Source organism: Phyllobates terribilis, unplaced genomic scaffold (genome assembly GCF_046119375.1).
Source record: "Phyllobates terribilis strain yellow unplaced genomic scaffold, ASM4611937v1 Scaffold_2__4_contigs__length_985480577, whole genome shotgun sequence".
NCBI lineage: Eukaryota > Metazoa > Chordata > Amphibia > Anura > Dendrobatidae > Phyllobates > Phyllobates terribilis.
In genome coordinates, this window is record NW_027362762.1 from 14169566 (window position 1) to 14193410 (window position 23845).

A 23845-nucleotide genomic window follows, 5' to 3' on the forward strand; every position below is an offset into this window, starting at 1 on the left:
GGATGAGGAGCAGACTGGACAATAATATGTTTCAGTGATTGTAGGCAGAGGTCTCTAGCGTAGACCGATGGCCAACCACTTAGCCCTCCCTAGTATACAGTATCTAGAAAACACAAGTTCCAAAATGTCCCAAATCTTTGTAGACAAAGTGCAGAGTATTGTACTTGGTGCTACTGGATTCCATTTTTGTGGAATCTTCTGTTCTTTGTACCTACATATTAATTTCTCCTTCTGAACGCCCATAACATTTTTCCTCTTCACATTTTGGTCTTTTTGGTTGACAATTCTAATGATGAACATATTACTGTTGTAATCTAAGGTAGGTGTCCTCTTAGGATACTAAATCTTGATTTCTTTTAATTATTTTCCAGTTCAGGTTCTATCCAAACTCCAGCGTGTAATAGTCTCTGACTTCTCCACAGCAGACATTGCGGAGGTGGCCGATCTTCTCAGGTTGTCCACTTTGCACCTTGATCCTTCTCTTCAATGTTCTCAGGTGATTTTGGTGACTCTTCCTCCTCAGTAACCGAGTTTTGATGACTGGCAAATTTGTAGATGGTGTTAAATTAATATCTATGTAATTTGATTCTGTGTGTTCCCATCATGGAGAAGATTCTTCCCTGTTTTTTCCATGTTGTCCTCATTCTGCCTCATTTCATCTAAACATTAATGTGCCCTATGAACTCCATCTTCTTCCATTTTTATTTACAGGATACCAGAAGTATAACATTTCTGATGGAAATGTTGAACACAAGCACTTTCCACCCAGACTACTTCCTCCTGATGGGAATCCCCGGTCTGGAAGAATCACATCTCCTGCTCTCCATACCATTCTCTATAATGTACGTCATGGATCTTATTGGAAACTCCATCTTGATTTTGGTTATCGAAAGAAGTGAGACTCTCCATCAGCCCATGTACCTGTTCCTGGTGATGCTGGCCACTTGTGACATCCTCCTGAGCTCCACCACCGTGCCCAAGACTCTCTGCATCTTCTGGTTTAACTCTCATACAATCTCCTTTAATGGTTGTCTTGTCCAAATTTTCTTTATTCATTTCAAATTTGGGACGGAGTCCGCCATCTTGGTGAGCATGGCTTTTGATCGTTACTATGCCATTTGCCAACCTTTAACATACACCTCTACCCTCACTGGAACATTTATTAGGAGAATAATATTTTTTGCCCTTCTTAGAAGTTTTTGCATCATTACTCCAGTTGTTTTTCTACTTTATAGACTACCTTATGAAGGCAGCAATGTAATAGAGCACACGTATTGTGAGCACATGTCCATGGCCAGGCTGGCTACTGCCGATACACTAGTCAATGTGGTATATGGACTCATCATAGCGGCTAGTGCCACTGGCATGGACTTGATCCTCTTTGTCATTTCATATGTTGTTATTATCAGGGCTGTACTACGACTCCGATCCTCAGAGGCTCGCCTTAAGACCTTCGATACGTGCACGTCTCATGTCTCTGTCATCATCCTCTTCTATATACCGGCCTTCTTTTCTTTCATTATCCACAGAATTGGCCATAAATACATCTCTCCCCGGTTCCACATCCTCTTGGCCAATCTCTACGTCATTGTCCCACCAATGATGAACCCAATCATCTACGGGGTGAAGATGAGAGAGATCAGACAGCGGGTGGTGGCCATGTTCTGTAAAGTATTTATTGGAGATCGACATGAGAGATAGTATCTGAGAACGATGAGACTGTCGTAGACCAACGTGGTCCTCAGATTAGATGAATCTCCACAATCTATAACTCAAGTGGAATACATTACCGAGCTTTTCTAGGGTATTGAAAATGATCTGCTTCTTTTTTTTTTATAAAAATAGTGAAACTCTTGACCATAGGATTTATCTGGTATCAATTAGAATGGGACTAAGAAGTATTATCAGACACAGCCATGGACTGAACCGCATTGTTTTAGTTGGGGTAAAAAGAGAAAAAAATAAAAGCTGATAATTTTTTTTCTTGTTTGGACAACCTATTTAACTAATTTGTTCTCCTTGGTTTTGGGTTATTTAATTAGCATTTAAGCTCATACTAATAAAAGTGGTGTATTATGTATCATGCTGCCTAAAAAACGCATACTGGCCTCTTAAATGTTTCTCATGATTGGAAAAGATTCTAGTAGAGATGACATCAAGAACATAGAAGAACATTAACAACACGTGTGAAAGAAATTCACTGAAAAGCACCATCAGAGGATAGATGTAAGTACAGCTCAACATAACTGAGATACTAATCACTCAGGAGGTGTCTGCCACTTTGATAAGGATGCCCTTCCATGTAATAGTCCATCAATATCAGTTCAGAAGAGGATCAATTCCCCCATCAATTAATTGACTCAAGGAGCAATAAGGTTCCCACAAGCACCATGTCACCTTCATTGTCATCTTCAATTGGTAATGACTGTTAGAGCTCAGTTCTGTTCCCATAAATTGGACTGAGCTGCAGAGATCTGAGGTACCAGGAATGGTTGTACCAAAATATATGTCCTGGGAAACCACAGAGGGGACGTGGCACTCATAGCGGAGGTGCTCATTAAAGTAGCTGGGGGATGCTGAAAGTAGGATTTATAACAGTCTGATATTGATATTTTTTTCTGGATTACTATCAAACACTTCTTTAAAGAGAAGAACAAAATTAGACATCCCTGGTAGTGATTAGAGATGAGCGAATGTTTCAATATTCGATTCAGATTACGATTGCCGAATTTGGAATATTTGTCGAACATTACCTAGAGCAGTAGGATTCAATGGGGGACAAAAAAAAAGCATACACAAAACCTTCAGATGGGCCCAAAAGCTTCCAAAACACATCAAATTAGGGGTAGACACCTGGAAAGTGCCATCAATTGACCCAGAGTACAAGTACTATAATTATTATTACTATTACAGTGACAATTATTCCGTGGCGCTTTACATGTGAAAAGGGGTCACCGACTGGTACAAGAGGATAGAGGACCCTGCCTGCGAGGGTGCACAAACAATCTACAGGGGATGGGCGAGGATACAGTAGGTCAGGGTACAGCTAGTCGTGCAGCGGTATGGTGGAGCGAGGCTTATTGCAGATTGTACGCTTGTCACAAGAAGTGGGTCTTCAGCTTAATTTTCAAGGTTTGCCCGGTAGGAGACAGTCTGATATGTTGGGGTACAGCGTTATCACAGTAGGGAGGATGCACGGGAGAAATCTTGTGCGCGATTGTGACAAGAAGATATAAGAGGGAAGTAGAGAAGGAGATCTTGGAAGGATGGGAGGTTGCGTGCAGGTAACTAGTAGTCATGAGCGAACATGCTCGCTACTGCTCGGTACTCACCCGAGCATCACTGGGCTCAAAATGCTCGGCGAGTATTTCCGAGTTGCTCGAGCGGAAACTCGGATCCCACTCCATGCATGTTTGGCGCTCTTTAGGGAGACACTGAACATGCAGGTATTGTCTGCCACACACTGTAATGTCGTAGCCATGTTGGTTATGGCATTACATTGATTGGCTGGCCGCATAGCATCATCAGGTCCATATCAGACCTGGCGCCGCCATGCTCGTCACAGTCACTCCGGAATCAGACAGTGTAGGGAGAGCTGCTGCTGCGTCAGGGAGAAATTTGCTTGTTTATACTTAGTATAAGTATTCCACAACATATATATATATATATATCCATCTGAACTAAGAGTCCTTCTGAGGACTAATCCAGCTGCATATATTCAGCGGTGATAGCAGGAGTTAGGCAGGCAGGCAGTGTATGTTGCAGACTGCAGGGCATACAGCACAGGAGGGTCCACTGAACGTCCTGTCTGCTGCTGCTGTAATAATTACAGATATTTGTAGACATAGCCCCAGATATCAGGGGCCAGGGCAAATTTTTTTTATCTTAATCCTGGTTATTTGCTTAAAAAGCAATCCAGAGTACAGCATTTTTCTGCTCCATTTGCTTGTTCTCACTGCAGAATACAGCCAGATCTGTTCCATATTTCAGCAATAAAATCCAGAAATTTAAACTGAACGTGGAAAATATTGGCCTCCTTTTCCATTCTGATGCAGTGTGTCGGTCAAGCTATTCACACTAGGTCTCTGTGTAGAATAATATTAGTAAGCTACAGGCCTGCTATTGAAAACCGTGGTTTTCTGTCAGACGTACCACATATAACTGCGGTTCTAATCCAGCAATTTGTAGTGAACGTGGAAAATATTGTCCTCCATTTATAGATTATAGCAGTGTGTCAGTATACAACATTTTACAGCTCCATTTGCTTGTTCGCAGAATACAGCCAGATTTTTTTCGTTTTATTTATATTACTGTAATGTGGAAGCAGAGGAACTTTTTTCAACTATCAGACGCACGTTATCCATATGACTGCCATAATAATGCAGAAATTTTGTGGAGCGTAGCAAATATTCCACTCCTTTTAAAGTCAGCCACCTGTGTTTTATTGAACCAATTGACACTTGGTCGCTGACAAATACCATACTATTAGGCGACTGCCTGAAACCGTGGCCATCAGACGTTATCCCATATGACTGCCCTAATAATCCAGAAATTATTGTGAGCATGTCAGATATTACACTCCATTTAAAGTATTGCAGTTGAGGGTTCAAACCTCTTCTCAGTTGGCCACTGACAAATAGCATATCTGTGAACAATGTTGTCAGAGTATTACACTACTTTTGCGGACTGACCAAAAAAAATATGCAAAAAACAAGGTAAAATGGAAAAAATGTTAAGAAACATTCTTTCCAGGGTAATGACTTGTATATAAGGCCAAAGAAATAAAAAAAAAAAATTATGGACTGTGGAAGACATTTATGCGACCAGAATGAACACTCATGTATAGCTGGTGATGATACCACCTAGCAGCAGCACCTGTTCCTATTGTAAATGCATCTGACAGCGTTATCGATAGGGAATAGAATAGATTTTAATTTTTTTGGACAGCACCAGCAGCACGAAGTATAAGGCTATAATACCTGTCTGGATCGATGTAATACGCTATCCATACTGCGATACCTCACCCATAAAAGAGTTTCAGATGAGACAGTTAATATTCTAGAATATAGAATCTATTTGAATTGTCCTTCCAATTATTAAGGAGTGTGTCTCCTATACTGTTATTGCATATGCAACAATTTCAAGGGCTGTCAAAAATTAGAACGCACTCCAATAGAGACATAAAAAAAAATACAGTAGGATCTTTCTTTAGTATAAAAACCAGAGTCACCAATGTAACCTCAATGTAATCACATTGTTCAGCTCCTGCACCTCCTCCTCCATCTCCGAAATGACCACATCAGTCACAAGCTGACAGCACTGCAGCACTGCCTTGGCCAAGCGGCAACAGGCTGTGCTGAAGATAACATGCTTAATGCATAGGTGACAAACCGCCCAGCGCTGCAGAGTTGTTGAAAGCTGTAACACAGCAGCCTGATCTGTGGCTCTCACCGCTGAACATACAGCCAGGCATGGTCGTGTGTGACAATGGGCGGAACCTGGTGACAGAGAAATGACAGCTGGGGTAGATACGGTTTCCCTCTATGCCAGTCCTTTCTCCGAGCTAAAGAATATGGCTGTGGTGAAATACAACTCTCACCGAGAAGCTGTGTGAGTGAAAAACATTGGGCCCACCAGAGGATTTGATTTTGAGGGCTCACCTTACTCCCCCGCTCAAGAGCCCCATCACAGCTTGCGCTATCATGAACTCTCCTGATGTAGAAGCCAGGGCCCACCCAAGGATTCTCTGATGTGCCTGTAAAACCCTGCCGAGAAGCAGTCCTGGCTAACAAAAAAGTGTGTGGGAAGGTTCCTGGACACTCTTTAGCTGCTTTTTTACTGTGGACTGGCTCCAGAAATCTATAAGATTGCAATCTATGATCCCTTCACTGGCTCCCAATTGGCCAGAGACTTCAGTTCAAAACTGTAACCATGACATGCAAAGCCATCCACAACCTGTCTGCTCCATATATATGTGACCTAGTCTCCCGGTACATACCAGCACGCAACCTCCGATCCTCACAAGATCTCCTTCTCTACTCGCGTCTTTCTCCTCTTCCCACAATCGCATACAAGATTATTCCTGTGCATCCCCCCTACTCTGGAACTCTGTACCCCAACACATCAGACTTTTGCCTACTGTTGAAATCTTTAAAAGGAAGCAGAAGACCCACCTCTTCCGACAAGCCTACAACCTGCAGTAACCCCAAAATGAACTCCTTTAATTTCCTCCCTCTACTAACCTACCTATACCTGACTTTGCAATTTCCTTTAGGTGCTGCCACCATAACTCCTACGCCTGCTATCTTGTAGTCATATTTGACACACAACTTACCTTTATTCGACTTGGAAATCACCTGCACCTTAAAAACTTCTCCAGAAGTCGACCTTTCATACTGCAAAAACTCTTACTGTCTCTCTTATTCACTAGTGCAACTCTCTTCTAATCAGTCTCCCCCTAAATAAACTGTCTCCTCTCCCATCCCTTCTGAATGCAGCAGCCAGGGTCATATTTCTATCAAGCCGCTTCACTGACATCTCTATCCAGTGCCAGTCACTGCATGGATTAGGTCAAACAATCACTACAGAATACAATACAAACTCATCTCTCTCACCCACCAAGCTGTCTACAGTTCTACACTAGCCTACATCTCTTCCCTCATTTCTGTGTATCACCCCTCCTGTGCCCTCCATTCTGCACCTGATGTAAGACTGACATCCTCCTTAATCAGAACCTCACACCTCTGTCTCCAAGAATTCTCTCGTGCCGTGCCAGTTCTCTGTAATGCCCAAAATGCGTACAACGCGATAGTCACGGTAAATGCAGGGGAACATAAAGTCAGCCTTGTGTGCCAGACTGCCAACAGCCAAGACTTCCCTGTTCTCACCAAGAGTATGACTGTCTATGTTCTCTTCCTCCTCCTCCTCATTATCACCCAATCCACGTTGAGATGAGATGAGGCTGCGCTGGGTAGCATCACCCTGTACAGTTCCCTGCTCCGCCTGCAATGCCTCCTCTTTAATTGTGAGCAGCGAGCGTTTCAGTAGACACAAAAGCGGGATGGTGATGCTAATTATGGCGTCATAGCCGCTCAACATCTTGGTGGAGTCCTCAATGTTTTGGAGGACGGCACAGATGTCTGACATCCATGCCCACTCATAAGCTCTTATGTGCGGAGGCTGACCTGAATGCCGACGGATGTGTTGAAGCTGGTACTCAACAACTGCTCTCTGCTGCTCTAAATCATTTCAAACATCTGCAATGTTGATTACCAATGCGTAGTCACATCGCACACCAATCGGTGAGCTGGAAGCTGCAATCCCTGCTGAAGCCTTGACAGGGCGGCGGAAGCTGTAGCTGACTTTCTGAAATGGGCACACAGGTGGCGTACTTTCACAAGCAGATCTGAGAGATCCGTGTAGATTTTGAGAAACTGCAGAACCACTAAGTTAAGCACATGGGCTAGGCATGGTACATGTGCGAGCTTGCCTAGCTTCAGAGCTGACACCAGGTTCTCTGATACAGCTTTCAACAACTCTGAAACAGTGTGCGGTTTGTCGCCTAAGCATACAGTCCTGCTTATTGTTATTGCTACACATGAAGTTTAAGTAAATAATCTGGAATATGTCCTGAAAAAATAAATCAAATGATGGAGATGGAGGCCAAAGAGGAGGAGGTGCAGGACCTGTAGAATGTGGGGGCAACCCTGATTGACCCAGGGCACACAATCCGCTGCGTCAGGAGGACATGTCCGTCCCAGGGTCCCACTGGGTCCCAGCTTCCACAATATTAACCCAGTGGAATGCGTCAGTGAGATGAACGGTCCCTGGCCACATTCACTTGTCCACGTGTTTTTGGTTAGGCGGTCCTTCCCACTTAAGTGCACTGGGGAGGGAACGGGTAATGTTCTGGGACTCGTGTTTGTGGAAGGTGGAGACAATACTGGGAGAAATAGTGGTGGCTGGGGACCGAGTATGGACACCCGGCCACCGCCGGCATGAGGTTGTGGAAAGCTTCCGCATCCACGAGCCTAAAAGGCAACATTTCAAGTGCAAGCAGTCCAGAAATGTGGCAGTTTAGTATTGCGGCCTGTAGGTGGGTGGGTGACTGGCTGCATACTTGCGCTTGCATTCCAAGGACTGTGGTAGGGACAACTGAACGCTGCAAAGGGACAATAACGTGGACGGTGATGATTGCAAGTCTGCAATGACAGGTGCAGGGAGGGAGGCATCTTCGCATGAGCCATGGACAGGGGACTGGCGTGCATGCACAATAGCGGAAGAGGCAGTGGTGTCACCGGCAGACACTGTTTCTGGACCTTGGTGTTTGGCTCAGCTTGTCAGGTGCTTTGCTGTCATGTACCTGAGCATGCTGGTGGTGGTCAGGCTGGTAGATTTGGTGCTCTTGCTGATGCTGGCCTGGCAGATATTGCAAATGGCCTTTTTGGGGTTATCTAAACAGTCGTTAAAAAAGAACCATACTCGGGAAGACCTAACAGTTGTACTGGCAACTTCCGTTGTGTTGGTGTTCCGGGGAGCAGTTGCCCGCCTTGAGTCTGTGGCCACCACACTTCTTCTCCCTGCCTGTTGTGGTGCTACGCCTCCCTCCCCCTGTGTACTGCTGTCCTCGCTCTACATGTCCCATTACCAGGTTGGGTTAGTGATTTCATCGTCCACCGCTTTGTTTTCCACTTCTCCACCCTGGTCCTCCACCTGCCTTTCTGCCCATTGTGTCTCATCATTATCCACCTCTTGCGACAGTATTTGCACTTTCCCACCGTCACCTTCAGGTGACCATGGCTCCTCAAATCACTACATGTGATTTTCTGTTGCCCTGCTCAATGCTGGCCGGTCGAGAGGCCCAAATTTATCGATGGAAAAGTGAACAGCTCATGGGTTAACCCTGGACTCTAATCTCTCCTTCAAACCACATATCCAAGCTCTTTTCACTTCCAAGCAGATCGAGCGAGAGGACAAAATCTATAAATGGAAAGATTAACAAAACAGCTCTTGGAAGTGTCCAAGTGTGGGATCAGTTGTCTCAGGGCACTCAGAATGGTGGGAGGAAGGAGGATCAGGGTGAGGAAGATGCTGACTCCAAGTAAAAAAAATCTCCCGGATCCACACATTCCTCAAACAAGAATCTACAAAAACACTAGTGCACGCCCTCATCATCTCCCTTCTCGACGACTGCAACCTCCTGCTCTGTGGCCTCACCTCTAACACTCTCGCATTCCTCCAATCTATCCTAAACTCTGTTGCCCGACTAATCCACCTGTTCCCCCCGCTATTCCCCGGTCTCTCCTCTCTATCAATCCCTTCACTGGCTCCCCATTACACAGAGACTCCAGTTCAAAACCCCAACCATGGCATACAAAGCCATCCACAACCCGTCTCCTCCATACATCTGTGACCTAGTCTCCCTGTACTTACCTGCACGCAACCTCCGATCCTCATAAGATCTCCTGCTCTACTCCCCTCTTAAATCCTCTTTCCACAATCGCATACAAGATTTCTCCCGTGCATCCGCCCTACTCTGGAACTCTCTACCCCAACATTTCAGACTCTCACCTACTGTTGAAACCTTTAAAAGGAAGCTGAAAACCCAACTCTTCCGACAAGCCTACAACCTGCAGTAACCCTCACTTCACCACACCGCTGCACGACCAGCTCTACCCTCACCTACTGTATCCTCACCCATCCCTTGTAGACTGTGAGCCCTCGCGGGCAGGGTCCTCGCTCCACCATACCGCTGCACGACCAGCTCTACCCTCACTTACTGTATCCTCACGCATCCCTTGTAGACTGTGAGCCTCCTCACGGGCAGGGTCCTCTCCTCTCCTGTACCAGTCGCTGTCACATTTTTGTTCAAGATTATTGTAATTGTTTTTGCGATGTATACCCCTTTTTCACATGTAAAGCGCCATGCAATAAATGGCGATAAAGTAATAATAATAATGTGATCCAGACTCACATCTACTGAGACTGGACCATGTGAGAGACAGGGTGGTGGTGGTGGTGGCGGCTAAGTGACTGGAAGAATTATCTGCTATCCAACCAACAACCTTTTCACACTGCTCTGGCTTCAATAGTGGTGTGCTGCGGTCCCCTAGAAATTGGGACAGGAAGGTAGTTCGAAATGACGTGGGAGTTTGTTGTGCTCCCTGAGCAGGCACAGTTTCATCTTGCCCACGGCCTCTGCGTGCACCATAACCATCACTATAATGTTCACTTCCCCGTCCCTTGACACACACCTTGCCCATTTTAAAAGGAGTTTAAGATTTGTCACGTTACCAAAAATGTCTGAATTATTACCTCAGTAATATAGGATCATGTCTGATGAGATGATCACACTTTTATGCAGTGACCTGGGAGTCAGTTGCTTCCAGGGGAACAAAAACGCATCAAAAACGCTATGTGTGAACATAGCCCAAGGTGTGGAGGAGTATTTTTAGTTTTGGTTATTTATTTTGCCTTATATACAAGTCATTACCCTGGAAAGGATGTTCCTTAACATATTTTCCAGGAAAATCCATATAGGTTTCATTTTTGTATGTTTTATTCATAAAAGTGGCGTAATACCTCTGACAACATTGTTGACAGCAGTAACCTGGGAGTCAGAAATGCTTCCAGGGGTCTTCCCCATGCTGTTCCCATGTCATTTGAGCACTGTTCCCATCAATTTGGTTGGGCAATTTTTATATTTTTAGGCCCTCTGCAGACCTCCAGGGGGAGCCGCAGAAAAAATGCTCGAGTTTCCCATAGACTTACAGTGGGCTCGTGACTCGGGTCGAGCACCCGAGTATTCCAATTTGCTCGACCCGAGCATCGAGCACCCGAGCATTTTAGTGCTCGCCCATCACTAGTCGTTAGACTCAGACTTTCATTCCTGAGTTGCTGGACAGAGTTCATCATGCAAAGTTGTTCACAAAACTGGATCTTCGAGAGGCATACAATTTGGTTTCTGTTAGACCAGGTGTTCAATGGAAAACAGCATTCAGATCACATTATGGACACTATGAGAATTTAGTCATGTCTAGTGATGAGACCGCATGCTCGCTACTGCTTGCTGCTTGCCCGAGCATCTCACTGCTCGAGATGCGCGGTGCTCGCCGAGTATTTCCGGGTTGCTCGGCAGGAGCTCGGGTTCCCTCCCTGTATGTTTTGCGCTCTTTACAGAGCCAATGAACATGCAGGTATTGCCTGCCACACACTGTAATGCCGTAGCCATGTTGGTTGTGGCATTACAGTGATTGGCTGGCCGCACAGCGTCATCAGGTGAATATCAGACCTGGCGCCGCCATGCTCGTCACAGTCACTCCGGAATCAGACAGTGTAGGGAGAGCTGCTGCTGCGTCAGGGAGAGATTTGCTTGTTGCTAGTTAGTGTAGGTGTACCAGACTATATGAGGGACACATATCTAACTCGCCCCCTGGGCCGTGGGGCACTCGGAACCGGGCTTTAGGGCAATGATGGGAGTAGTAGTGGCAACCCGATCCCGTGGCTCAGGGTAGTCAGACCAAATGCTGTGGCAGTCTATTTGTAGGGTTTTTGAATGTCCGACTACGCCACCCGTGGATTGTGGCTATGATAAACCGCCGCTGCAAGGCAGTCCACTGAGGCTGATGGTGTGTGCAGCAGAGATAGTATAACTCCCCACGGGAAGAGTGTAGCCTCAGGGCAGTGTGCTGGGATGCTGGGGGTGATGGTGCAGATGCAGCATAAAACACACAGAGTCAGTGATGCAGTCCAGGGTCTTTTACTCACAGTTGTTATCCGAGTCACATCTGCCGGCAATGACTGCCCAAGCCGTACTGCGTCCACCAGGTGAGGAGCTCGGTCAACCCCCAGGCAATTCAGGAGTATGGCACAGGACCCCCTTTTATCCTTTCTCTGGCCTCTCGTGCCCCACCAGTGACCACCCTTCTGTCCAGCTGCCTCGGGCCTTCTCTTGGTGAAACCTGTCGTCAGTTTCCCTGACCCTATGTGGTGCCTTCCTAGCGGGTGTAGCAGGGGGTCGCACCAGTAGATGATCACGACCTCCGGTCTTTGGCTGAGGGATAATTTACCTCCACCAACTTGGGACTCCGGTACCCTTCTGCGGCCTGACCCTTCACCCGATATCTCGTGGGTTCTTAGGGTCCCTTCTGCCTTCTTGTTTCTGGAGCCTTGCTACTCCTCTGTCTCTTCTCCTTCTCTCCTGTTCCTTCTTCTCCTTCTTTTCTCCTCTCTGGCTCCGGCCTTCACCCTAGGCCTGCCTCGTGGAGCTGAGCTCAGGCTGAGCCTCAGCTCCCTGTCAGCTCTCTCTCCTGCTCTGACTGAACACTCTCCTAAGATGGCCCGCACCTTTTATCTGCTTCACTGTGTCTGAGCTCAGGTGACCTGCAACCAATGAGCTCCTTCCTATGCTCCATAAACCGTCCCCTTCTGCTCCTACATCACTGGGTTCTCTCCCCCCTCCCCACTCCAGCCAGGGAGATAGTCAGTTGTGCCTGCAATAAATGGGAGCATCTGCGAACTGTCCCCCGGAAATGAGGAGTGTGTGTATGCAGCTAACTGAGCCCTGGTCCATACTCCATCCTTACCCGGGAGTGGAATATCACACCTCTGGTTGAGGTGCAATACCCCTGTAGCAACCGAACCCTCGGGGCGCTACATATCCATCTCAACACACAGTCCTTCTGAGGACTAATCCATCTGCAGAGATATCAGGCAGGCAGTATATATAGGCAGGCAGGGTATATAGCAGACTGCAGTGCATATAGCACAAGAGGCTCCATTCCAGTTTTGTCTGCTGGTGCTTTTACAGATATTTCTAGAAATAGGCCCTGGTCTCAACGGCCACGAATATTTTTTTTATATCTTAATTCTCATTATTTACTTAAAAAGCAATCCAGAGAACACGTTTTTTCTGCGCCATTTGCTTGTTGGCACTGCAGAATACAGCCAGGTCCTTTCCATATTACAGCGCTAAAAAGCCAGCTATTTAAAACTATGGTTTGTCCATCACACGGATCATATATAATTGCGCTGAAAATATTGCCATTTATGGCCTTCATTTAAATTTTGTTGCAGTGTGTGAGTGAAGATATTGACACCAGTTTGCTGTTAAAAATAGTTACCTACAGGCCAGGTATTTAAAACTGTGGTTTGTCCGTCACACGGATCACATATAAGTTAGCTCCAAATTCAGCCATTTGTAGTGAGCGTGGAAGATATTGTGCTCCATTTAAAATGGCAAGGCACATGGCAAGGGACCGGGAAGTGGACGTGATGGTGATGATGGTGCATGTAGAGGCCGAGGCCATGAACTAGCTGAAATTGTGCCACAACAAACACCCGCATCTTCTCGCTTGACCTAACTGTCCCAATTAATAGGGGACCGCAGCACACCACTATTGAACACAGAGCAGTGTGAAAAGGTTATTGATTTGATAGCAGATAATGCTTCCAGTCACTTAGCCACCACCACCACCCTGTCTTCCACACGGTCAAGTCTCAGTAGCCGTGAGTCTGGACCGCATATTCCTCACCCTGATCCTCCTTCCTCCCACCATGCCGAGTGCCCAGAGACAACTGATCCCACACTTGGACACTCCGAAGAGCTGTTCACTTTTCTATTTATAGATTTGGGCCTCTTGCCTGGTCCACTTGAAGTGGGGCAAGAGGAGATCGCATGTAGTGATGCCCAAATATTTGAGCAGCCACAGTCATACGAAGGCGATGGTGGGAAAGTGTCACAAGAGGTGGACGATGATGAGAATTGCCAGAAAGTCAGGAGGAGGACCAGGGTGCGGAAGTGGAAGATGAGGTGGTTGATGATATAGTAACTGACCCAACCTGGCAGGAGGACATGCAGAGCGAGGACAGCAGCTCACAGGGAGGGAGGCAGAGCACCCCAACAGGTAGGAAGAAGCAGTGTGGTGGTCGCAGACAGAAGGCTACCATTCCCCGTAACACCAACATGGTGGAAGTTGCCAGTACAACTGTTCGGTCTTCCCAAGTCTGGTTGTTTTTTAAAGACTCTGCCAAAAACCCCAAAAAGGCCATTTGCACCACCTGCCAGGCCAGCATCAGCAGGGGTAGCAAAACTACCAGCCTGACCACCGCCAGCATGATCAGGCACATAGCAGCAAAGTACCCGACTTTGTGGGCCGAACCCAAGGGTCCAGGAAAATTGTCTGCGGGTGACACCACTGCTTCTTCCGCTGTTGTGCATGCAAGCCAATCCCCTATCCATAGTGCATGTGGAGATGCCTCCTGCCCTGCACCTGTCATTGCACACTCTCAACTAGCGCCATCAGCAAGCACATCCTTATCCCAGTGCCGCGTTCAGTTGTCCATACCCCAGTCTTTGGAAAGCAAGCGCAAATACGCAGACACAAACACGCAAACACACCCCACAGGCCACACTACTAAATTCCCACATTTCGCGACTGCTTGCGCTTGAAATGTTGCCTTTTAGGCTCGTGGAGATGGAAGCTTTCTGCAACCTGATGGCGGCGGCTGTCCCTCGGTACTCGGTCCCCAGCTGCCACTATTTCTCCAGTTGTGCTGTCCCACAACATTAGCCATGCCCTCAACAATGCAGTTACAGGGAAAGTCCACCTAACCATGGACACGTGCTTGTGGGCAGGGATGGTACATCTCACTGATGGCCCACTGGGTTAACATAGTAGAAGCCGGGACCCAGTCGGACCTTGGGACGGAACACGTCTTTCCGACTCCAAGGATTGCAGGCCCTAGGTCAATCAGGGTTGCCCCCACAGTCTACAGCTAGTGCACCTCCTCCTCAGCATCCTCCTCCTCTTCAGCCTCCATCTCCGAAATGACCACATCAGTCACAAGCTAGAAGCACTGCAGCACTGCCTTGGCCAAGCGGCAACAGACTGTGCTGAAGCTAATATTCTTAGGTGACAAACCGCACAATACTGAAGAGTTGTGGACAGCTCTGAGATAGCAGGCAGATCTGTGGCTCACACCTCTGAACCTACAGCCAGGCATGGTCATGTGTGACAATGGCCGGAGCCTGGTGGAGACTCTGTGCTTAGCCTCGTGGTTCAGCAGTTTCTCAAAAACCGGAGCTACCGGATCTGCTTGTCAAAGTACGCCACCTGTGTGCCCATTTTAGAAAGTCAGCTACAGCTTCCGCCGCCCTTGCGGTGCTTCAGCAGCGTTTGCAGCTTCCGGCTCACAGACTGGTGTGTGTGATGTCTCCACACATTGGTACTCTACATTGCAGATGTTGGGAAGGATTTGTGATCAGAAGAGGACAGCTGTTGAGTACCAGCATCAACAAGGCCATCGGTATTCAGTTCAGACTCCACACATAAGACCTCAGGAGTGGACATGGATGTCAGATACCTGTACCATCCTCCAGAACTTTGAGGACTCTACCAAGATGGTGAGCAGCGATGATGCCATAATTAGCGTCACCATCCCGCTTCTCTGTCTTCTGAAATGCTCTCTGCTCACAATCAAAGAGGAAGCATTGCAGGTGGAGCACGATGAGATGGAGCAAAGAACCACAAAGCCCAGCCTCAACTCATCCCAACGTGGATTGGGTGACAATGAGGAAGAGGAGGAGGAGTAAGAATAAAGCTAGTTTCCTGCGCTATATGCGGTACTACCTGCACAACTGTCATACCGTCTGTTCAGCGTGGATGACCTGAGGACAGAGAGGAGGAAGAGGAGGAGAGCATGGCCAGTCATCCTCTTGGTGAAGACACCGAAGTCTTGCCTGTTAGCAGTCTGGCACGCATGGCTGAGTTTATGTTACTCACTTGACCCTCGGGTTCTCAAAATTTTGGGTCACAGTCATTACTAGATGGTGACACTTCTAGACTCACGCTACAAGGAGAACTTTATATCTCTTATTCCTGAGGCGAACAGGTCTACAAAAATGGGGCAGTACCAGAAGGCCCTTGTTGCGGAACTATTAAAAAATTCCCATCTGAAAACGCTGGCGGCAGAGGTCACAGTTCATTGGACAACCAAGGAGTACTGGCGAGAGAGACACAACTCCAATCCAGCAGATGCAGGGGAACACTGTCAAAGTTCAGGGAGAGGTTTCTCAGCCCCTCCCATTGCACAGGCCCTGAGGCGCAGGGTACTCTCACAAGGAGTGCAAAGTTTGGGAAGATGCTGAGGGAGTACCTTGCCGACTGTACCAACGTCGTCCGTGATTCCTCTGTGCCTTATAATTATTGGGTATCCAAGCTGGATACGTGGAATGAACTGGCTCTCTACGCCTTGCAGGTCCTGGCCTGCCCTGCCGCCAGCGTTTTATCAGAGCGGGTTTTTAGTTCCGCTGGTGGAATTATAACTGATAAGCGCATCCACCTGTCAACTGAAAATGCTGACCGGCTGACTCTTATAAAAATGAACAAGGGCTGGATTAGGCCAAACTTCTCAACACTGCCAAATGATAGCAGCGTAACATAAACTCAAATCTAGTGTCTTATTTTGTGAGGTGCAACACCCACATAATTTTTTTAAAAGGTGTTTATGATGCCGCTAAAAAAATGTTTTTATACAGTATGTTCATGTATACCCCCCAGGGATAAATATTTGTCAGCCCATACACTTAGTACATGGGCTTTACAAAGTATAGGAGACCCGCTCCTTTCTAATGAGAACATTTTTTATGAGACCCTCCTCCACGTCTTTTCCAAGGTGCACTGGATAGCCTCCAAATTTTTGGCAGCCTTAGCATTCACTGCAAAGGCCAACACTATGGGAGATCCACTTCCTAATAATGGGAACATTGTTTTCAGCTGGCCCTCTGACCTCCAGGTCTCTTCCAAGGGACATTGGAGTGCCTCCAAATTTTTGGCAACCCTTGCATTCACTGCATAGGCAAACACAATGGGAGACCCACTTCCTAATAATGGGAACATTGTTTTCAGGAGGCCCTCCTCTAATTCTCTTCAAAGGGGTATTGGGGTGTGTCCAAATTTTCATAGGGGTATTGGGGTGCGTCCAAATTTTGGCCAGCCCTGTCACTCACTGCATATGCAATAACAGTATAGAAGACCCACTCTTTAGTAATGGGATCAGCAAAGCATAGCCGGCTGATGGCTCTCTAACAATAGTGAGGGTCGACTGCTGGCCCTTTAAGAATAGTAAAGGCCGCCTGATGACCCTATAAAAATAGGCTTTGTGACTTTCAGAGTCCCTCCATCATAAATGAAACAGGATGTGTCTGATGATGTCTCACACACCACATGGCCAGATAAGGTTGTAAAATGTTAAAATGACATTTCCTGGTGAATGCATTTGTCACGGTTGAAAGCAATGCAAAAGTGCAAAAACGCACCAAAAACACTACATGTGAACGTAGCCCAAGGTGTGGAGGAGTATTTTTGTTTTTGGCTATTTATTTTGCCTTATATACAAGTCATTACTCTGGAAAGGATGTTCCTTAACATATTTCCCAGGAAAATCCATTTTGGTTTCGTTTTTGTATGTTTTATTGTGAGTCCGTAAAAGTGGCGTAATACCTCTGAAAACGTTGTTGACAGCAGTGACCTGGGAGTCAGAAATGCTTCCAGGGGTCTTCTCCATGCTGTCCCCATGTCATTTGAGCACTGTTCCCATCGATTTGGGCAATTTTTAGACCGTCTGTAGACCGCCGGGGGGAGCAGCCTGAAAAATGCTCGAGTTTCCCATAGACTTACATTAGGCTCATTGCTCGGGTCGAGCACCCGAGTATTTCAATGTGCTCGACCCAAGCATTGAGCACCAGAGCATTTTAGTGCTCGCCCATTACTAGTCATGTCGTCTGGACTGTGCAATGTTCCTGCAACATTTCAGCATTTTGTTAATGACATTTTCAGAGACTTGCTTGATCAATTTGTTTTCATTTATCTGGATGATATGCTAATCTTATCTAATTCTGCAGAAGAGCATCAGAATCATGTGAAAACTGTGCTAGAGCATCTAAGAACCCATCATTTTTAGATTAAGCTGGAAAAATGTCAGTTCCATCAAACAGCGTTCTTGAGCTATATAATCTCTACTCAAGGATTGCAAATGGACTCTAGCAAGATTTAAGCTATCACTGAGTGGCCAACGCCAAAAAACGTGAAAGAAGACCAACAATTTGTGGCCTTTGCCAATTTCTACAGACGTTTCATTAAGAATTTTTCAGGTATAATTGCACCAATTATCAAATTAGCAAGGAAAAGCATATTGTTTGCTTGGTCTCCTCAAGCACAAGATGCTTTTTCTTGCCTTAAGACAAAGTTCACCACATCTCATATACTGATTCATCCCAATCCTGAACATGCCTTTATTGTAGAAGTGTATGCTTCAGACAGTGCAGTAGGGGCCATTTTATCACAAAGAACAGGAACAAAAGATTTTCTACATCCTTGTGCTTATTTCTCCAGAAATGTGACCATGTCAGAGAAGAATTATGATGTGGGGAACAAGGAATGGAGATATCATCTAAAAGGAGCGACTCAACAAATAGTTTTTCTAACTGACCATCGTTACCTTGAATTTATCAGGTCTGCCAAATGTTTGTCTCTTCCCGCCAGGCTCGAAGGAGTCTCTTTCTTAACATTCAACTTTGTTATCTCTTACAGATCTGTCTCCTGTAACAGTAAGGCTGATGCTTTATCTAGGATCTTCTCCAAAGATTCTTCTACAGCAGCACCACCAACAACTTCTTCCTGAGTCCAACTTCCTGGGGGTGATCCATAACAAAGATTTGCTGGTAGATATTCAGGAAGCATACGAGACAGACCCAATTCTTCTGCATCCACTAGATCTCTTACCTTTCAAAATAAAGTATGGACTCATAATCATTGCATCTATGTTCCAGAAACTGTGAGATTTAAAGTATTAAAACTAATCTATAACTCCACGTTAGCAGAAGCAATTAAAAAAACACAAGAATTTCTGTCTCGTTTCTTTTGGTGGCCAAATTGGCAAAAAGATGTTAAACAAGATGTATCTTCCTGTAACACTTGTGCTATGTGTAAAACTCCTGCACATCACCAATGGGATTATTGCAGCTTCTGAAAATTCCAACTCGTCCTTAGGGCTTTATATATGTGGACTTTATTGAGGAACTACCAGTTTCAAAGGGAAAGAATTCAATCCTAGTAGTAATGGACCAACTCACCAAAGCAGAACATTTTGTCTCCTGCACTGGTTCACCACCTGCTAAAGACACGGCTGATCTTATAATTCAAATGTGTTTCGTCTTCATAGGGTTCCAGACGAAGTTGTCCTTGATCCTGGAACACAATTTATATTGGGATTCTGGAAGAATTTTTGTGCAGCATTGGACATAGATGTCAGTTTATCTTCTGTATCCATCCTCTATCTAATGGTGAGACTGAACGCACAAAACCAAACCTTAGAGAAATATCTCAGCTGCTTCATTTGTCATCTTCAGGATGACTGGGTTGATTTGCTTCCTATGGCAGAATTTTCTTACGACAATTCTCAAAATGCTTCCACCAAACAAACGCCATTCTTCGCAAATTCTGGGTACCATCCAAGTATACTTCCTAATTTTCCTCCCAGAGAAATACCTAGCACTGCTGTCACCGACAGAATACAATCCCTGCAACAAAATCTGGAAATACTAAAAGACACTTTAGAATTGCCCAGAAGAAATATAAAGAAGCAACAGATAAATCTCGCAGACCTTCTCTAAGCTTCCAAGTGGGTAATGAAGTATGGCTTTCCACCAAGAATTTGAAACTCCATATACCCTCACCAAAACTGGGTCAAAAATGTATTGGTCCATAATAATAATTGGACAAGTTAGCTCAGTAGCTTTTCGCCTTCAACTTCCCAGAACAATGAAGACAGATCCAGTGTTCCATGTCTCCTTACTAAAGCCATTTGTTCCAAATCTTTTTCCAGGGAGTCGTCTGCCTCCTCCTGATCCTATTGAAGTGGATGGTCAAGAACCACAGTTGAAAAGGTCCTGGATTCCAGCATATTCAGAAACAAGTTGCTAACTACTTAATAAAGTGGCAAGGGTATTGCCCTGAAGATAATTCCTGGGAACCTGTAGAAAATCTCAATGCTCCTCAACTGCTTAAAGAGTTTCACCAAAAATACCCACATAAACCAAGCCAAGCATCATTCGGAGGCCACTGTTGAAAGGGGGAGTAATGTCAGGATTTGTGTTGCCCTTCTACAGTTTAACTACTAGTGGCTGCTATTGTTCACTTTAATAATTATGCTGCAGCTTCACTCCTTACCACTGGTGGCTGCTGTTGTGTTCTGCAATTGCCCTTTACTATGATGGCTGATTCTGAATCTATTGAATCCATCTTGTTTCCTGTTTGGGCCTACTTAAAGCCACATGGACCTCTCACTCATTGCTTGAGTATTGTGTCTAGCTGTTAGCCTAGTTCCAGTCTCAGCTCCTGAACATTCTTACCCAGACTGTTCTCATTCATCTATGCATTATTTCCTACAACTCCTTGCTAACTTCAAGATCTTCTACTACCACTTGCTGTTCCTACTTGTGCTCCTTCGGCCACTGGTTTCCAGCAGTACTAGGCCAGTATCGTAACAGGGACCAAAGCGAGTGCCTCAAGGCACAAGAGGCAAAATCCAGGGAGTATAATCGGTTGGCTCGAGTGAGAAAATTTAAGCCTGGGGATCGGGTACTTGTGTTAGTGCCCACAGTGGAGAGCAACTTCCTTACCAAGTGGCAGGGACCCTTTGAGGGGGTAGGAAAGGTGAGAGAGGTCAACTATAAAGTACACTGACCAGGGAAAAGAAAGCAATTCCCCATATATTATGGCAACCTACTAAAACCCTGGAAGGATAGGGACCCGCTTGAAACCCCTTGCTTGTTGGCCTAGTCGGACGCCAACATTGCGGGTGTCAAAGTGGCAGAAACTTTGCTGCCTTTTCAAAAACAGTATGATCAGAAACTGGTACACCAGAATAGAGACAGGTTCTCTCAGTTACCAGGTATCCCTCGTGGCATCAGGCACCAACAAAAATTTCAGCCACAACTGCCAGGAAAATTGTTCAGGATGCAAAGAAAAACCCACAAATAACATCAGCTGAAATTCAGGACTCTCTGAAAACTAGCGGTGTGGCTGTTTCAAGGTGCATAATAAGGAGGTACTTGAAGAAAAATGGGCTGCAGGGTCGAGTCGCCAGAAGAAAGCCATTACTGCACAAATGCCACAAAGTATCTCACCTACAATACGCCAAACAGCACAGAGACAAGCCTCAAAACTTCTGGAACAAGGTAATTTGGAGTGATGAGACCAAAATTGAACTTTTTGGCCACAAGCATAAACGTTACATTTGGAGAGAGGTCAACAAGGTCTATGATGAAAGGAACACCATTCCTACAGTAAAGCGGGGAGGTGGATCGCTGATGTTTTGAGGATGTGTGAGCTACAAAGGCACAGAAAACTTGGTAAAAGTTGAAGGAAAGGTAAATGCAGCACGTTATCAACAAATACTGGAGGCAAATTTGCACTCATCAGCCAGGAAGCTGCGCATGGGACGTACTTGGATGTTCCAACATGACAATGATCCAAAACACAAGGCCAAGTCGACCTGTCATTAGCTACAGCAGAACAAAGTGAAGGTTCTGGAGTGGCCATCTCAGTCTCCTGACCTCAATATTATTGAGACACTCTGGGGAGATCTCAAGCGCGCAGTTCATGCTAGACAGCCCAGGAATTTACAGGACCTGGAGGCCTTTTGCCAAGAAGAATGGGCAGCTTTACCATCTGAGGAAATAAAGAACCTCATCCACAACTACCACAAAAGACTTCAAGCTGTCATTGATGTTAGAGGGGGCAATACACGGTATTAAGAACTGGGGTATGGGAACTTCTGATCAGGGTCATTTGGATGTTTTTGGTTGTCATTGAGATTTAAAAAGAGAAAACACAGTAGTTTGACAATAAATGGCTTCACCCCATCAATAACCATGAGTGGAGGAAAAGGTTTTTTGTTCTCATTCATGTTCTCTGAAACAAGACCAAGAAAGGAAAAATTCTGCCGGGGTATGTAAACTTCTGAGCACAACTGCTACTATATATGTGCCCGTGGTCAGCATACCCTTTCCTTTCCCCTTTCAGACTTCCCAGTATCAGGGAATAAGCAGGCATCCATTGATGTCTCCTCAGGATGTCGGATAATTAGCGCTAATTGCTCATCTTTCCTGATGGTCCCAGGTGACTGATCGCAGGTGAAGTATTTAAGTCATAAGGTTCCTTCTGAAAGTCTCTGTGTAGTAAGACGTCGGCTGCAGCAGCTTCAGCTCCATATTCGGTGAGTCCCCTCCAGGTGATCCCCTTCGTGACGGGTGGCTTTAGTTCTGGTGTTTTATGTGGCACAATGTAACTCTAAGGCTTCATCCAATATCCAACATCTATGGCACCAACAGAAGTCTGTGGCATAATGCGCTGCCATGTACAGTACTTCATATTGTATATTATTGTATACAGAGGTTTACCATGATATTTTGCATCATTGCACTTTGTTCTACAGTGATATTCATGGCTTTGTGTGTCCTTTTGTAAAGTGCCTCCAGCATTGTGGCACATAACTGTATGGACACTGTGACGCTTGGATGGATGCTTGGATGGACGTATGGACGCTTCTCTGAGCGCGAGACCTTAGGCAGCCATATTACACAGCAATAGAGTGTCGGCAGGAGGAGAAACCTAACAGCCATCCAGATCTAGTCCTTCCATCATCTGTGAAGTTCCTGACATTTTTCGGGTACTAGGTAATGAAGTACAGATATCAAGGATAAAATCAAGTTATCGGGTTCATATCCCATAGCAGGTATTAGCTCCATGGTCTGCATCTATGGTGGGTTGTCCTGCGACTTGGTCCATTGTAGATGTAGGTTCATGTATGTCAGGGACCCCCCAGCATTACAAGACATATATTCACACTCCTACATGGTGGGCAAGTAAATATTCTAGAGACTAAACCATCAAAACCATGAGATGAGCCAGAACGAGCGTACAGAAAGAGTCTGCCAGTAGAGTGCTAATGTGACGGTGCTATAAGGATGACACGGTACACCAATGGTTGACCCGACATGATATCGTAATCCATTACCACCCACATCATATAAAGCTGTTCCATGTACACGTAGAGGATCATTGATGCTAGATGTGTGTCTCCATAGATAACATAGTGTTTTAGAATCCAGTGTATCTAAGATGTGATACATCAGCGCCTCCTCCTCCACGTCATCCCTGTCCTTTTCCCTGAGTTGACATTTCCATCCTCTGGATTTTAGGCTCTTTACCTCCTATTTCGATATTTCCTGTTTTCAGTCTTGGTGTTGGGAGAAGTCTTCGTGTTTTTCACAGTCACGGTGAGGAGATGATTGCGTCATTTTCTTGAAAGTATTGACGTTTGGAAATTTGAATTTCTAATCCAATGTTCCTAAGTGTCATAACAGATAATGCAGGAGGTCGGATCTAGAAACCAATCTTACATGGAAACAGCTCGTAAATTCAGGAGACAGCCCGGTGAAATCAGGGGGTTCCTCATGGAGCTTTCCCATGACTGGTCTTCATTGGAGACCCTCATACCCCCATATGGGCAAATCATTCTCCATATATCAGGTACTTCATGTGACGGGAGCTAGTTACCCCATCCGCAGATATCCAATCTTCTTCTGCTGGCCCCTGACATGGAAAGGCTTTTCTTACACTGGGATATATAAAATATGACTATCGCACAGTGTCTCCAAGATGAACTAAACTTTTATTCTCACAAGCAGGTTTTATAGAGAATCACACAGGCTATTTTTAGCACCCATTGTTCTCACCAGATAATACCCAAAGTAGGCTCCGAGACAGCAGTTATGCAACAA

The 23845-nt window shown here is 45.7% G+C and overlaps 1 protein-coding gene across 1 annotated transcript; it reads left to right on the forward strand.

Moving 5' to 3' along the window:
- Positions 1-735: 735 nt before the first annotated feature.
- Positions 736-1701, forward strand: LOC141248836 (olfactory receptor 52Z1P-like). The gene has a single exon (XM_073669467.1). It carries the CDS (start codon positions 736-738, stop codon positions 1699-1701), a length of 966 nt encoding a protein of 321 aa, XP_073525568.1.
- The last annotated feature ends 22144 nt before the right edge of the window (positions 1702-23845 follow it).

Coding starts and splice junctions, on each gene's coding strand:
- LOC141248836 (XM_073669467.1), top strand. CDS start 736: ATGGAAATGTTGAACACAAGCACTTTCCACCCAGACTACTTCCTCCTG.